Below are 15750 nucleotides of genomic sequence, written 5' to 3' on the forward strand. Positions count from 1 at the left end.
TCCGGGATTTTGCCATTTTTCAGTCAGTTTTCGAGCCTTCTGCGCTGTTTCGCGGACGTAGAATGGCTTCAGCCTTGACTACCGGACGTGACGTCAAGGAATCCCTGCAGATGTCGTTCCTGAATCGTTTCGAACACCTTCTAGCGACTTCTTTTCGTCACACAGCGCTTCGGCGACTATCGCGTCGTCGCGAAACGCGCCAAGAAACAACGCCGAGACGCCAACGCTCGAACGGACAAAGATCTACACCGCCCTCGATCCAATTTCCATAAAAATGAGAAGACTGCCCGCGGCAGATCCGATTTACCCCGTTCCCACCACTCACCCACGACGCATTGTTCCAATCTCTTTCAACCGAAGCGGACGCTCTCTCCGATGGCGAAAGAAGGACTCTTCTTCGTCGTCGTCGGACTACTTCTCGTCCACTTCCGGCTATCCTCAGGGCAGCCCACGTGCGCGAACCCCGAAACGGCGGCGAATACGACGTGCCCGATCGGCAGTCAATGCTGGGATGGAACGTTAACGGGCGCCCCGTCGATAAATCTCTGGTCTCTACATCGAACCACCGAAGTTCCGTTGGAGTCGACGCGTTGGCTTCAATGGTATCTCATCGACAAATACTTCGAAGACGTGCGTCCGTTCGCTCAACAGCCCGCGAAGGTCGTCCAAGACGGCGAGCTAGTCCACTTCACGACCGACTGCTCGTTCCAACGCGATCCGAATCTCGAAATCTGGAAGGTCACCGATTTGAAAGCATTCGAGGAATGCAATCTCACCGACGCCACGCTCGTCGGACGCGTCGCCGGACCTCAACCGAACGGGGTTCCCATTCCAGCTGGCCATACCCTATCTCTCGACGTAACGAGTCACGTCGGCGACGGAGCGAACTATTTCATCGCGAAGCGACAGGACGGCGGCGGCGATACGACAGTTCCGACGAATTGCGAACAAGGCGCTCGTCTTTTGATATACAAATCAGATTTTCGTTGCGGTGCAGATCAGGCCCAGCCTTGCAGCGGACGCGCGCCTTGCGTCTTCGGACACGGACACGTAAACGAGACGTTGGTCGGATTTGCGTGCGCCTGTCCGGGCGGCTATTTGGGAGACGAGTGTGAGAACATCGACGAGTGTTTTGGCGCCAATTGTGGAGATCCGGTGAACGAGGGCGTGTGCGTTGACGGCGACTGTTCGTTTACGTGCGAATGCACGCCGATTCGATCGGGTCCCAACTGCCAAACGGTCGTTCCGTTCACCGATGCCGACGTCGGATGCCTTCCGGACAATCCGTGTCGCGAAGGCGGCACGTGTCAAGTGCGGGCGAATAGAGACTTGCACTGCGAGTGTCGCTTCGGTTTCAAGGGAGATTTTTGCCAAATAAACGAAGACGAATGCGCGTCGAATCCGTGCGAAAACGGCGGCACGTGCGTCGACGGCGCCGGCGAGTACACGTGCACGTGTCCGTGCGGTTTCATCGGAGATAATTGCGAGACGAACGTCAACGAGTGCGTGCCGCCGCCGAGTCCGTGTTTGAACGGGGCCGGATGCGTGGACGGCAACAACGCGGTCACGTGCGGCTGCAGCAGCCCGTGGACGGGCGACTTCTGTCAGATTCACGAGAACGATTGTTTGAGGAATAAGTGTCAAAACGGCGCCACGTGCGTCGACGGCGACAGCTCGTACACGTGCAATTGCGTGCCCGGGTTCACGGATGCGTACTGCGACGTCAAGATCGACGAGTGCGCCTCGTTTCCGTGCATGAACGGCGGTACGTGTTTGGACTTGGTCAACGAGTTTTCGTGCAATTGCGTCACGGGGTACACCGGAGATCGCTGCCAGGTGAACATCAACGAATGCGCGTCGAATCCGTGTTTGAATGGAGGCACTTGCGTCGACGGCGTCGGCGCTTTTACCTGTACGTGTGCGGACTCTTTTACCGGTATGATTTGCGAGACGAATCTCGATGATTGCGATCCGAATCCGTGCATGAACAACGGCATTTGTGTCGACGGCGACAATGCGTTCACGTGCTACTGTGCGGCTGGATACGTCGGAGCCACGTGTACGACGAGGAACGGTAATCCTATCGTATCTGATGCCGAGGCGGGTGCCAATACAACGTGTCCTGATGGACGACTATGCTGGGATGAAGGAAGAACGGGTGGCGCTATTACCTACGTATGGTCCCTGTACAAAACCGAGGATGCTGTTAGTGACTTTTCTATGACTTTGTTCGGGAGATTGAGAGATCTTTGGAGTCGAGGCGGTGGCGCTTGCGTTCAGCCGTTTCCTCAGCAGCCCCTGCTCTTTATTCAAGACGGTGAAAGAGTGAACTTTGAGACGGATTGCACGTTTCAGAAAAACCCCGACTTGGAAGTGTACAAAGTGCCCAACATTGAAGCCTACGAAAACTGCGACATCTCCGGTGCAGCGATGATTGGAAGAATAGCGGGAGAACAGCCCGTTGGCAATCCTACTCCGAAGCCAAACCATGTCTTCACTCTTGACGTTTCAAGGACTCTTACAAGCGGAGCGAACTATTACATCTCCGTTCACGTTGGAGGCGCAGGTGATCCCAGTCTTCCAGGAAACTGTCAACAAGGCGCTCGTTTGATTGTCTACCAGGGCGACTTCACTTGCGGCAGTAATCGCAATGTTCCGTGCAACGACAGAGCGCCGTGTGCGTTCGATCTACACGACTCATTGCATTACCAGTGCGAGTGTCCTCCTGGATATTTGGGCGATTTATGTCAGAACATTGACGAGTGTTTGGATATGACGAACTGCGGCGATCCTCTCACCGAAGGCTTATGCGTCGACGGCGACGGTGAATACTTCTGCGACTGTTTTCCATCGAGAAGAGGAAAGGAGAACAAGACGTGTCATGAAGTAGTCGAGTTCAGCATCAGAGGCTATCCAGTGATCGGATGCAACAATATGTTGTGCAGAAACGGCGGCACGTGTAACGAACGATCAGGCGGCTTCTTCAGGTGCGAATGTCGCTTCGGCTTCGACGGCGATTTCTGTCAGGAAAACATCGACGAGTGCGCGTCAAATCCGTGCCAGAACGGCGGCATGTGCATAGACGGGGAAGGAGGCTACACGTGTTTGTGTTCGTGCGGATTTACTGGAGACGAGTGCCAAACGAACGTCGACGAGTGCGATCCAAACGTGTGTCAGTTCGGCGGCACGTGTACGGACGGCGACAACGCGGTGACATGCGACTGTACGAATAACTGGACGGGCGGCTTCTGTCACATTCATAACGACGACTGCTTCCAACATAAATGCCAACACGGAGCGACGTGCATTGACGGCGACAGCACCTACACGTGCCGCTGTGCTTCGGGCTATACGGGCGACTTCTGCGAAACTGAACTCAACGAGTGCGAGTCTATGCCTTGCATGAACGGAGGCACCTGCAACGATCTCGTCAATATGTATATGTGTGATTGCGTCGCCGGTTTTACTGGGACCCAATGCGAAACTAACATTAATGAATGCGAGTCGATGCCGTGCCAGAACGGCGGCACGTGTCGGGATATGGTGAATGGGTTCGTGTGCAATTGTCGCAACGCTTTCACCGGCGTGCACTGCGAGACGAATCTCGATGACTGTAATCCGAATCCGTGCATGAATGACGGCGTTTGCGTCGACGGCGACGCTTCTTTCACTTGCTACTGTGCAGCCGGATACGTCGGAGCCACGTGTACGGTGAGGAACGGTAATCCTATTGTATCTGATGCCGAGGCGGGTGCCAATACGACGTGTCCTGATGGACGACTATGCTGGGATGAAGGAAGAACGGGCGACACGACTACGTACATATGGTCGCTGTACAAAACCGAGGACGCTGTCAGTGACTTTTCCATGACGTTGTTTGGGAGATTGAGAGATCTTTGGAATCGAGGCGGTGGCGCTTGCGTTCAACCGTTTCCTCAGCAGCCTCTGCTCTTCATTCAAGACGGAGAAAACGTTCTTTTCGAAACGGATTGCACGTTTCAGAAAAACCCCGACTTGGAAGTGTACAAAGTTTCCAACATCGAAGCCTACGAAAACTGCGATATCGCCGGTGCAGTGCTCGTTGGAAGAATAGCGGGAGAACAGCCCGTTGGCAATCCTACTCCGAAGCCAAACCATGTCTTCACTCTTGACGTTTCAAACACTCTTACAAGCGGAGCGAACTATTACATCTCCGTTCACGCCGGAGGCGCAGGCGATCCCAATCTTCCAGGAAACTGTCAACAAGGCGCTCGCTTGATTGTCTACCAGGGCGACTTCACTTGCGGCAGTAATCGCAATGTTCCGTGCAACGACAGAGCGCCGTGTGCGTTTGATCTACACGACTCATTGCATTACCAGTGCGAGTGTCCGCCTGGCTACTTGGGCGATTTATGTCAGAACATTGACGAGTGTTTGGATATGACGAACTGCGGCGATCCTCTCACCGAAGGCTTATGCGTTGACGGCGACGGCGAATACTCCTGTGACTGTTTTCCATCGAGAAGAGGAAAAGAAGACAAGACGTGTCATGAAGTAGTCGAGTTCAGCATCAGAGGTTACCCGGTGCTTGGATGCAGCGATTCTTTGTGCAGAAACGGCGGCTCGTGTAACGAACGATCAGGAGGCTTCTTCAGGTGCGAATGTCGCTTCGGCTTCGACGGGGATTTCTGTCAGGAAAACATCGACGAGTGCGCGTCAAATCCGTGCCAGAACGGCGGCATGTGCATAGACGGGGAAGGAGGCTACACGTGTTTGTGTTCGTGCGGATTTACTGGAGACGAGTGCCAAACAAACGTCGACGAGTGCGATCCTAACGTGTGTCAGTTCGGCGGCACGTGTACGGACGGCGACAACGCGGTGACATGCGACTGTACGAATAACTGGACGGGCGGTTTCTGTCACATTCATAACGACGACTGCTTTCAACATAAATGCCAACACGGAGCGACGTGCATTGACGGCGACAGCACCTACACGTGCCGCTGTGCTTCGGGCTATACGGGCGACTTCTGCGAAACTGAACTCAACGAGTGCGAGTCTATGCCTTGCATGAACGGAGGCACCTGCAACGATCTCGTCAATATGTATATGTGTGATTGCGTCGCCGGTTTTACTGGGACCCAATGCGAAACCAATATTGATGAATGCGAGTCAATGCCGTGCCAGAACGGCGGCACGTGTCGGGACATGGTGAATAGGTTCGTGTGCGAGTGTCAGGGCGCTTTCACTGGTGTGCACTGCGAGACGAATCTCGATGATTGCAATCCGAATCCGTGCATGAACAACGGCGTTTGCGTCGACGGCGACGCTTCTTTCACTTGCTACTGTGCGGCTGGATACGTAGGAGCCACGTGTACGGTCAGAAACGGTAATCCTATTGTGTCTGATGCCGAGGCGGGTGCCAATACTACGTGTCCTGACGGACGACTATGCTGGGATGAAGGAAGAACGGGCGACACGACTACGTACATATGGTCGCTGTACAAAACCGAGGATGCTGTCAGTGACTTTTCCATGACGTTGTTTGGGAGATTGAGAGATCTTTGGAATCGAGGCGGTGGCGCTTGCGTTCAACCGTTTCCTCAGCAGCCTCTGCTCTTCATTCAAGACGGAGAAAACGTTCTTTTCGAAACGGATTGCACGTTTCAGAAAAACCCCGACTTGGATGTGTACAAAGTCGCCGACATCGAAGCCTACGAAAACTGCGATATCTCCGGTGCAGCGTTGATTGGAAGAATAGCGGGAGAACAGCCCGTTGGCAATGCACCTCCAAAGCCAAACCATGTCTTCACTCTTGACGTTTCAAACACTCTTACAAGCGGAGCGAACTATTACATCTCCGTTCACGCTGGAGGCGCAGGCGATCCCAGTCTTCCAGGAAACTGTCAACAAGGCGCTCGTTTGATTGTCTACCAGGGCGACTTCACTTGCGGCAGTAATCGCAATGTTCCGTGCAACGACAGAGCGCCGTGTGCGTTCGATCTACACGACTCATTGCATTACCAGTGCGAGTGTCCTCCTGGATATTTGGGCGATTTATGTCAGAACATTGACGAGTGTTTGGATATGACGAACTGCGGCGATCCTCTCACCGAAGGCTTATGCGTCGACGGCGACGGTGAATACTTCTGCGACTGTTTTCCATCGAGAAGAGGAAAGGAGAACAAGACGTGTCATGAAGTAGTCGAGTTCAGCATCAGAGGCTATCCAGTGATCGGATGCAACAATATGTTGTGCAGAAACGGCGGCACGTGTAACGAACGATCAGGCGGCTTCTTCAGGTGCGAATGTCGCTTCGGCTTCGACGGGGATTTCTGTCAAGAAAACATCGACGAGTGCGCGTCAAATCCGTGCCAGAACGGCGGCATGTGCATGGACGGGGAAGGAGGCTACACGTGTTTGTGCTCATGCGGATTTACTGGAGACGAGTGCCAAACGAACGTCGACGAGTGCGATCCGAACGTGTGTCAGTTCGGCGGCACGTGTACGGACGGCGACAACGCGGTGACATGCGACTGTACAACTGACTGGACGGGCGGCTTCTGTCACATTCACAAAGACGACTGCTTTCAACATAAATGCCGAAACGGTGCTACGTGCATTGACGGCGACAGCGACTACACGTGTCGATGCATCACTGGCTTTACGGGAGAATTCTGTGAAACGTTGGTGGACGAATGCATATCGAGACCGTGTCTCAACGGCGGAGTGTGCATCGATCAAACGGGCGGCTACGTGTGCGACTGCCAACCAGACTTCACTGGCACTCACTGCGAGACGGAAATCGACGACTGTGCGAGCAAACCGTGTCAGCACGGCGGCACCTGCGTTGACGGTATCGAGCGATTCACGTGCGAATGCATTTTCGGATACGAAGGGACGTTTTGTGAGACGAACATTGATGAATGCGCTTCGATGCCGTGCCAGAACGGCGCCACGTGTAAAGACCGCTTGGCGGGATACGACTGTACGTGCGCGCCCGGGTTTACGGGTGTTCACTGCGAGACGAACATCGACGAATGCGAATCCATGCCCTGTCAGAACGGGGCCGCATGCAATGACATGATCAACATGTACACGTGCTCGTGCCTACCCGGGTTCACTGGAACTCATTGCGAGACAGACATCAACGAATGCAAATCGATGCCTTGTCAGAACGGCGGCACATGCAATGACATGATCAATATGTACACGTGCTCATGTCGACCTGGATTCACCGGGACCCACTGTGAGACGGACATTAACGAATGCGAGTCGAAACCGTGTCAGAACGGCGCGACTTGCGTTGACAGAGTCAACGGATTTATTTGCGAATGTATCTTTGGATTTATAGGAACGTTGTGCGAGACGAACGTCGACGAGTGCGTTTCAAATCCGTGCCAGAACGACGCTACGTGTAACGACGGCATCGCGAGATATGACTGTGCGTGTGCGCCCGGGTTTACGGGTGTTCACTGCGAGACGAATATCGATGAATGCAAATCGATGCCTTGTCAGAACGGGGCCGCATGCAATGACATGATCAACATGTACACGTGCTCGTGCCTACCCGGGTTCACTGGAACTCATTGCGAGACAGACATCAACGAATGCAAATCGATGCCTTGTCAGAACGGCGGCACATGCAATGACATGATCAACATGTACACGTGCTCATGTCGACCTGGATTCACCGGGACCCACTGTGAGACGGACATTAACGAATGCGAGTCGAAACCGTGTCAGAACGGCGCGACTTGCGTTGACAGAGTCAACGGATTTATTTGCGAATGTATCTTTGGATTTATAGGAACGTTGTGCGAGACGAACGTCGACGAGTGCGTTTCAAATCCGTGCCAGAACGACGCTACGTGTAACGACGGCATCGCGAGATATGACTGTGCGTGTGCGCCCGGGTTTACGGGTGTTCACTGCGAGACGAATATCGATGAATGCAAATCGATGCCTTGTCAGAACGGGGCCGCATGCGATGACATGATCAACATGTACACGTGCTCGTGCCTACCCGGGTTCACTGGAACTCATTGCGAGACAGACATCAACGAATGCAAATCGATGCCTTGTCAGAACGGCGGCACATGCAATGACATGATCAACATGTACACGTGCTCATGTCGACCTGGATTCACCGGGACCCACTGTGAGACGGACATTAACGAATGCGAGTCGAAACCGTGTCAGAACGGCGCGACTTGCGTTGACAGAGTCAACGGATTTATTTGCGAATGTATCTTTGGATTTATAGGAACGTTGTGCGAGACGAACGTCGATGAGTGCGTTTCAAATCCGTGCCAGAACGATGCTACGTGTAACGACGGCATCGCGAGATACGATTGCCAATGCATTGCCGGCTTCACGGGCGTTCACTGCGAGACGAACATCGACGAATGCGCCTCGATGCCGTGCCAGAACGACGGCACGTGCGTCGACGACGTGAATCGGTACGACTGCAGGTGCGTGCCCGGGTTCACGGGCGTTCACTGCGAAACGGAGATCAACGAGTGCTTGTCGATGCCGTGCCAGAACGACGGCACCTGCTCGGATCTGATCAATAAGTACGAGTGCGATTGCGTGCCCGGGTTCACCGGTATCAACTGCGAGACGGACATCAACGAGTGCGCGTCAATGCCGTGTCAAAACGGCGCCGCCTGCTTCGATCGCATCAATCATTTCTTCTGCCGATGCGTTCCCGGTTACACTGGTATCCTGTGCGAACGCGAAATCAAGGAGTGCCTCTCGAATCCGTGCCTGAACGGCGGAACGTGCGAAGATCTCATCAACGAGCACACATGCCTATGTCCGCCCGGTTTCACCGGTCCCCTCTGCGAAACGAACATCGACGAGTGCGCCTCGTCGCCGTGCTTAAACGGCGGCACGTGCATCGACGGCAACAACGGCTACACGTGCGATTGCACGTCGGATTTCTCCGGCACTCATTGCGGCGTCGTTCTCACCGCCTGCGATATTTTCCCGGGCGTCTGCAAGAACGGCGCCACGTGTCAGAGCGTGCCGACTCTCATCGGCGACATCGGCGCCGTCGACATCAGCGCACCGCCGACGCCTGGCATCGACATCCACGATGCGTACATGTGCATGTGCACGGTCATGTGGACGGGACGAATTTGCGACGTTTTCCTACCCGTTCCGTCTCCGCCCGTTTTGATACCGCCGCCGCCTCTTGTGATTGTTCCGCCGCCACCGACTCTGATACCGCCGCCTCCGCCGCAAATTGCACCGCCGCCGCCGACGCTTATTCCACCGCCGCCGACCGACGGTTTTGACTGCGTGGAGACACCGTGCGAGAACGGCGGCACGTGCGCGTCGAGCGGAGGTCGATCGACGAACGATTTGTGCGTATGCCCGTTCGGTTTCGGAGGGAATTTGTGCGATGTTGGTACGCAAACATATTAGAATTTTAAACGAGACAATGATTTAATATAATTAATATATTTTTCAGAGGTGAACGTCAATGTTGCTGCTTTTGGTGGAAATGGACAGGAGTCATTCCTTCAAGTGTCGACTCCGTCGATTGGCGAAGATACAACCGACGACATTCTCATCACTTTACGAGCGAATAGTCCCGACGGACTCGTTTTCTTGGCTCTCGGAAATAGCGTGGATAGCGACGACTATCTCGCTCTTCATCTGGTCGACGGAAAACTCGTTCTTTCCGCCGACTTGGGCTCGGGCGAGGGAAAAATCACGAGCCCAGATCGAGTCGATACAGGAGGTCAAATTGAAGTACAAATCAAGTAAAGAATCTCTCCTCCTCCTTCTCTTTCCCTATATAATTTCTCTCTCTCTCTCTCTCTTTTTCTCTCCACAAGACGTGATGGTTCTAATCTAGAACTTTATGTGGACGGTGTAAAAGTAGCTGAAGGATTTGCGCCGGGCGCCAGTACCCTATTGAACGTGCAGCCGTTCGCTCACCTCGGCGGCGTTCCCGATCCCGCCGCCGTGATCGCCAACTTCGGCGACGTTCTCAATCCTCTAACTGGCTTTGTCGGCTGCGTTCGCGCCGTAAGCGTCAACGGAAACGAAGTCGTTTTCGCCGACGACGCGCTCGCCGGTCGCAACGTCGGCGAGTGCGCTTCCGTCGAGCCGTGCACGCCGAATCAGTGCCAAAACGGCGGTTCGTGTCGCGCGACCGGTTTCACGAGCGAGAGCTTCGAGTGCGCGTGTCCCGTCGGCAGCGGCGGCGACCTGTGCGAGATCGTTAATCTGTGCGAGTTCCACTCACCTTGCATGCACGGTGGAGTCTGCCTGACTGACGCGACGGCGTCTGAGGGTTACCGATGCCAGTGCTCAATCTTCTTCACAGGAACCAAATGCGAACTTCGAAGTAAGGACGTAGACCCATAGATATATATATATATATATAGATATATAATACGCTGCTTTGTCTGTAGCGGATCCGGGCGTGGACAGCTTCGGATATTTCGGCAATTCATTCTCCAGCTGGGAAATCGGCGAGAGCCTGCGACAGACAACGAACATCGACTTGAGCCTCAGCCCGTCCGTGGCCAACCCAACCGGATTCGTCACCCACCTTCATCTCACTGACGGCGATTTCATGTCGGTCGTCGTCGACGGCGGTCTCGTCAAAGTCCTTCTTGACGTCGGATCAGGCCCGGGCGTTGTCACTCATCCAACTCCCATATCTCCAGACGTCTTCACGTCGATATCGATACGTCGATTTGGTCAAAACGTCGAAATCACTCACAGTGGCCAGACGCACACAGGATCGGCACCCGGCGGATTCACCGTTCTCAACGTCGACAATATTCTCTACGTCGGCGGTCTTCCCGCCGCTTTCTACCCCGTATTGCCGGCGGAGCTCGCTCCCTTCGCTTCCGGTTTCCAAGGCTGCATCAAATCGGTTTCCGTCAACGGTAGCCCACTACAAAACTCCGACGTCATGACGAGCCAGAACGTCGCCGTGTGTGACGCCAACGCGTGCGATCCCAATCCGTGCCGAAACGGCGGAACGTGCACGCAAACCGGCGCGTCGTTTTCGTGTCGCTGCCCAAGCGGACAGTCCGGTCCGACGTGCGACGGCGACCCGTGCGCCTCGGTGACGTGCAACAACGGCGGTCAATGTTTTGTGCTTCCTAGCGGCGACGCGGCGTGCGCCTGTCCTCTACCACTCGGCGGTCCTCGTTGCGACGTTAACGTCGTTATCGATTCGCCTGCTTTCGACGACGCGCTCGGCTCCTTCATGGCTTTCCCGCCGTTCGGACGCGACGTGCGAGGTCAGATGACGATCGAGGTCAATTTCCGTCCGGACGCCGCCGACGGTTTGATTCTTTACGCCGCTCGTTCGGGCTCGACTCCGTCCAGCGATTTTATCGCGCTCGGAATGTATGACGGATTTGTTGAATTCCGCTATAATCTCGGCGGACTGACGGCGGAAATCAAGAGCGCCGCTCGAGTGACTCTCGGCGAGACGCACACCGTGACGGCGACGAGGGAGCTTCGAAACGGCAAGGAGAACAGAAGCGGTAAATAAAGAAATAATTAATAAAATCGTTTCCGTAGGATTTCTGACTGTCGACGGCTTGGATGTCGTCTTGGGAACAAGCGGCGGTTCTGTCACTCGTCTCGACGTCAATCTAGAAGTTTTCGTGGGCGGACACGACGACTTCACACAGGCAAATAGACTACTATTCTTCACGTAACACAAGCGTCAAGACTTCTCCTCTTTTCCCAGGTTCTCGCCGGTGCCGGGTTGACCTCTTCGTTCACCGGCTGCATCTTCAGTCTCCTCGTCAACGGACTCAGCTTCCACGACGTCGGTCGCAGCAATCGCGGCGTCGGCGTGTCGGAGTGCGACGTTCACCCGTGCGATGAACTCAGCTGTCAGAACGGCGGGACGTGTACGAATACGACGGGCGTATTCGAATGCGTTTGCACGTCCGAGTTCAACGGCACGCAATGCGAAAGACCGATTGGGAATCCGTGTCGAAACGCGACGAACGGGGGATGCCACGCGGATAGCATGTGCGTTTTCAACGAGATGACGATGATGGTCGATTGCCTGTGTCCCGTTACTCCGACTCCCCGAGGAGGACCTCGATGCATGGACGGTAACGATTCTTTTTTGCTGACGCGATGACAATTAATTAATCGGTGTTTCTTTTTTTCCGCAGAGGCGAGCTTTATAGCCGCTCGATTTTCCGGCAACAGTTTCGGCGAGTATATGTTCCCGCGACTTGCCAGGATGACGACGGTCAGTTTTAGCATCAGCAGTCAAACGCAAGACGGCGTGATATTCTACGTGAAGGTGAGCTCGTCTAATAGGGTACGTATGATTTTATTTCTATGTCGGACTCTTCTTATTAGGGTCGGAACACTGATTTCTTCTTTATTGGAGTGAAGAAGGGCTACTTGGAAGTTCAGTACGTATCTCTTTATGACGACGATTGCCCTGTGCTTTATTTATTTTCCACTTGTAGGTACCACTTGGGAACTGGCGCCGTCACAATTCAAAACCACGAAGTTAATATTTCATCTGATGCGCTCGCAGTCGACACGTGGCATAACGTCACCGTTCGAAGGTACGCAATCACCACACTACCGTCTTCCTTTCCTCACGTTGCCTTTTTCCTTCATTCAAGGAACGATCGAAGCGCGGATGTCATCGTTGACGGTCTCACCGCCACGGGACAGTCTCCCGGCTCCGCTACCGGTCTCAATGTTCAAGTTCCTCGCATGTTCGTTGGAGGCATCAACGCCGCGTACGATACCCTCCTCGACGGCTCGTATGAGAACGGCTTAGTGGGATGCGTCAATCATCTTGTCGTGAACGGAATGGCCTTCGATCTGCAGATGGATGTTCTCGGTGGTCAGAATATTGAAAGTTGTGATGACTTCGTCCAATTGTGAACTGTTTAATTATGTGTACGTGTGTGCGTTTGCTTGTCGTTTTTTTCTTGTTTGGTAGTTGGCGTGGAAGTTTTTGAAGTAGCTGAGCTCCATGACGTCTAGGTATTAAGTGTGTTGCAAATGAAAATTGGATTGATTATCCTATTTTTGTATTGGTATTAGGTCACGTGAGTGTTTTGGCACTGTACTATGAACGACGTAGTTTTGTGGGCCCTGGTTGGGTTCGCTCTCGCTTCCAGCGGCCAGGCAACAAAGAGGAACGTTCTCTTTATCGCAATTGACGGTGCGCACGCGTTTCTCTCCTTCTACGCTCGTCTCCCCGAGCTGTTTACTTTCGAACGTCAGATTTACGACCCGAATTGGGTTGCTACGGCTCTTCGAAGGCCAAATCGCCGCACATAGACGCACTAGCGAGCAAATCGATCCTATTCGAACGTGCCTACTGCCAAGTTGCCGTCTGTTCGCCGTCGAGGTATGCATAAATGAAGGACCCTGTAAAAAGCCGCTCCTTGCAGCTAAAACGTACATGCACTCAGCCAATTTCTATGAGCCCAGGGCTCATAGATTTTCTCCTGGCTACAGTTAGTTTCTATAAGTCCAGGGCTCATAGAATTTTTTCCTTGCTAATTTTGTTCTTATGTCTCATCTATGGTTTATTTATTTCCCTCGACAATTTTTGCCTTTCGTAGGGCGTCCTTTTTGACTGGACGTCGACCGGATACGAATCACGTGTGGGCGAACGTGGGTTCGGAGTACTGGCGAAAATTCACGAACGCCACGACGATTCCTCAATATTTCAAAGAAAATGACGTCAGAGGAGAAGCGCAAGCGGAGAGCTCATTTAATAATCAATAATTAATTAATCTCAGTACATATCGATCGGCATGGGAAAAATATTTCATCCAGGACGTGCAAGCGGATACGACGACGAGAAATATTCGTGGAGTCCCGAAGGACTTCCCTACTATCACTGTACACATTATATGATAAAGATTAGATGATTTTAATTAAATTGTATAACTCGTAGCGTCACTGGAGGAAGACTATGGGCCACCAAATAAGACGAGTGAGAGGTGGAACAGATTGTGAGGGAAAAAGAGAAGACCTTTCTAGTTTAGGTTTGTGGTGGGCCTTCGATGGATTTGAGGACAATCAGTTACCCGATGGACAAATAGCCGATCATGCGATGACAACGCTTCAGAAGCTGAGAGCCAATCGAGACAACGGCGACCATAGACGCTTTTTCCTTGCAGTTGGATTTCACAAACCAGTAGAGTAGAAGATATCCCTTAGATATTACGTATACTGTGTTTGAATCTTAGCACATTCCTCTTTATGCTCCCAAGAAGTATTTCGATATGTATCCGCCGGCGAGCGAGATTTCTCTGCCGGAGAATCCGCGTCCGCCGCGATTTATGCCAAGCATTGCCTGGTCCGATTGGGAGAAGTGGAGAGTCTATGAAAACACGAAAGACCATTTTGCAGGGGAAAATTGCTCGGGGAAGAATTGGAAGCTGGCAATATCAGAAGAATGCGCTTTTCCCGACAGCGTGTCGAGAGAAATCAGACGCAGGTAGCAAAGAATTTTCTTTTAATTTTCTTTAATTATTTCTGAGGCCTTCTTAGTTACTATGCGAGTTTGACGTACAGCGATTATCAAGTTGGAAAGGTGCTGGACGAATTGAAAAAGCAAGGATTTGCCGATGAAACTGTTATTGTTCTCCTTGGAGATCATGGCTTTCATCTGGTACACTGATTACAAGTATTATTAGTAATTATTTCACACTACTGATTCTAGGGAGAGCTTGGAGAATGGGGCAAATTTACCGTATGTCCTGCTGGCCAGTTGCACTACGGTATGAGATGGGAGTTTTATCTTGCAGAATTTTGAAGATGCCACTCGAGTTCCTCTGATTTTGCACGTACCCGGCGTGACGGACGGTGGTATGCGCACGAATGCGCTTGTGGAATTGGTCGACGTTTTCCCGTCTCTTGCCGAAATTGCTGGCATTCCCGTGCCGCCTCTGTGTCCGGAGGAAGAAAATGTAAATACTACGTATTATGAACTTTTGCCTAAAATTCAAAGTGCTTTTTCTCTAGGATATTCTAGCTTGCGTGGAGGGACTGAGCGTGGTTCCTTTGCTTGGAAATCCCATGAGAAAGTGGAAAAATGTTAGTGAGAAGAAAAATTGGGGGAATGCAGTAGACGCGTTTCTTTCCAATACAGGCAACGTTTTCTCAATTCGCTCGTCCCGGGCCTCTGAACGGACTCCCTAGAATATCGAACTATACTTTTGATCCGAAGCTGGGATACGAACAGGCAATGGGATACAGCATCAGATCCGACCACGTACGAAAAAAGAGTCTTCTGCTTTCGTCACTGACGTGCGTTTCCCTAGTATCGCTATACTTCGTGGCTCGGTTTCAATTCGGCGGAGGCAAAGGCAAACTGGACGTTCTGGTTTGCCGACGAGCTCTACGATCACACGAAGCCAACGACGAATTTTAACGACGAAAACGACAACGATTCGAGTGACACGCTACACAAAACCCTAATAGAGAATCTTGAAGCGAGCTTGAAGGCTGGGTGGCGCGGAGCTCTGCCACCACCACGTGATGTCTAAGAAGTGCATGTTGAAAGAACACTTTAATTAATTACACATATTGATCTACGCTAATCTACACTAAATATGCGTTCAATCGTAAACGATCCATCTTCCATGTTCTTCCATCATGGCGCGCTGATTGATGTTGATCACCTAAAAAAGGGAAGATTAGAATCCGTTCGATCTGTCCGTGTACGTACCTTTTTGCGATGCGCTCGCATTGGCATTACCCAGGTCACACCACGCGGAGGTTCGAGCG

At 52.6% G+C, this 15750-nt stretch overlaps 2 protein-coding genes across 2 annotated transcripts; both read left to right on the plus strand.

Moving 5' to 3' along the window:
- The first annotated feature begins 346 nt into the window (after nucleotides 1-346).
- On the plus strand, nucleotides 347-13029 carry LOC136198078 (protein eyes shut homolog). Its single transcript, XM_065987992.1, has 10 exons — nucleotides 347-9394; nucleotides 9458-9752; nucleotides 9828-10342; nucleotides 10410-11483; nucleotides 11539-11651; nucleotides 11711-12086; nucleotides 12150-12283; nucleotides 12343-12398; nucleotides 12456-12557; nucleotides 12618-13029. Exons 1-10 carry the CDS (start codon nucleotides 376-378, stop codon nucleotides 12883-12885), a joined length of 11952 nt encoding a protein of 3983 aa, XP_065844064.1. The 5' UTR covers nucleotides 347-375; the 3' UTR covers nucleotides 12886-13029.
- A 35-nt stretch (nucleotides 13030-13064) lies between these two features.
- LOC136198091 (iduronate 2-sulfatase-like) lies at nucleotides 13065-15585 on the plus strand. Its single transcript, XM_065988006.1, has 13 exons — nucleotides 13065-13168; nucleotides 13231-13357; nucleotides 13575-13695; nucleotides 13755-13857; nucleotides 13913-13951; nucleotides 14004-14155; nucleotides 14208-14458; nucleotides 14512-14632; nucleotides 14684-14713; nucleotides 14769-14930; nucleotides 14986-15057; nucleotides 15113-15235; nucleotides 15285-15585. Exons 1-13 carry the CDS (start codon nucleotides 13075-13077, stop codon nucleotides 15507-15509), a joined length of 1620 nt encoding a protein of 539 aa, XP_065844078.1. The 5' UTR covers nucleotides 13065-13074; the 3' UTR covers nucleotides 15510-15585.
- Nucleotides 15586-15750: the final 165 nt, after the last annotated feature.

This window comes from Oscarella lobularis, chromosome 18 (genome assembly GCF_947507565.1).
Source record: "Oscarella lobularis chromosome 18, ooOscLobu1.1, whole genome shotgun sequence".
NCBI lineage: Eukaryota > Metazoa > Porifera > Homoscleromorpha > Homosclerophorida > Oscarellidae > Oscarella > Oscarella lobularis.

Excerpts from the sequence above, each read along its gene's own strand:
- LOC136198078 (XM_065987992.1), top strand. The coding sequence starts at position 376 with ATGGCGAAAGAAGGACTCTTCTTCGTCGTCGTCGGACTACTTCTCGTC. Across the intron at positions 10,343-10,409 it reads AACCAAATGCGAACTTCGAA|CGGATCCGGGCGTGGACAGC; the intron begins GTAAGGACGTAG and ends CTTTGTCTGTAG. Across the intron at positions 11,652-11,710 it reads GACACGACGACTTCACACAG|GTTCTCGCCGGTGCCGGGTT; the intron begins GCAAATAGACTA and ends CTCTTTTCCCAG.
- LOC136198091 (XM_065988006.1), top strand. The coding sequence starts at position 13,075 with ATGAACGACGTAGTTTTGTGGGCCCTGGTTGGGTTCGCTCTCGCTTCC. Across the intron at positions 13,858-13,912 it reads AGGACTTCCCTACTATCACT|CGTCACTGGAGGAAGACTAT; the intron begins GTACACATTATA and ends TATAACTCGTAG. Across the intron at positions 14,459-14,511 it reads TCGAGAGAAATCAGACGCAG|TTACTATGCGAGTTTGACGT; the intron begins GTAGCAAAGAAT and ends AGGCCTTCTTAG.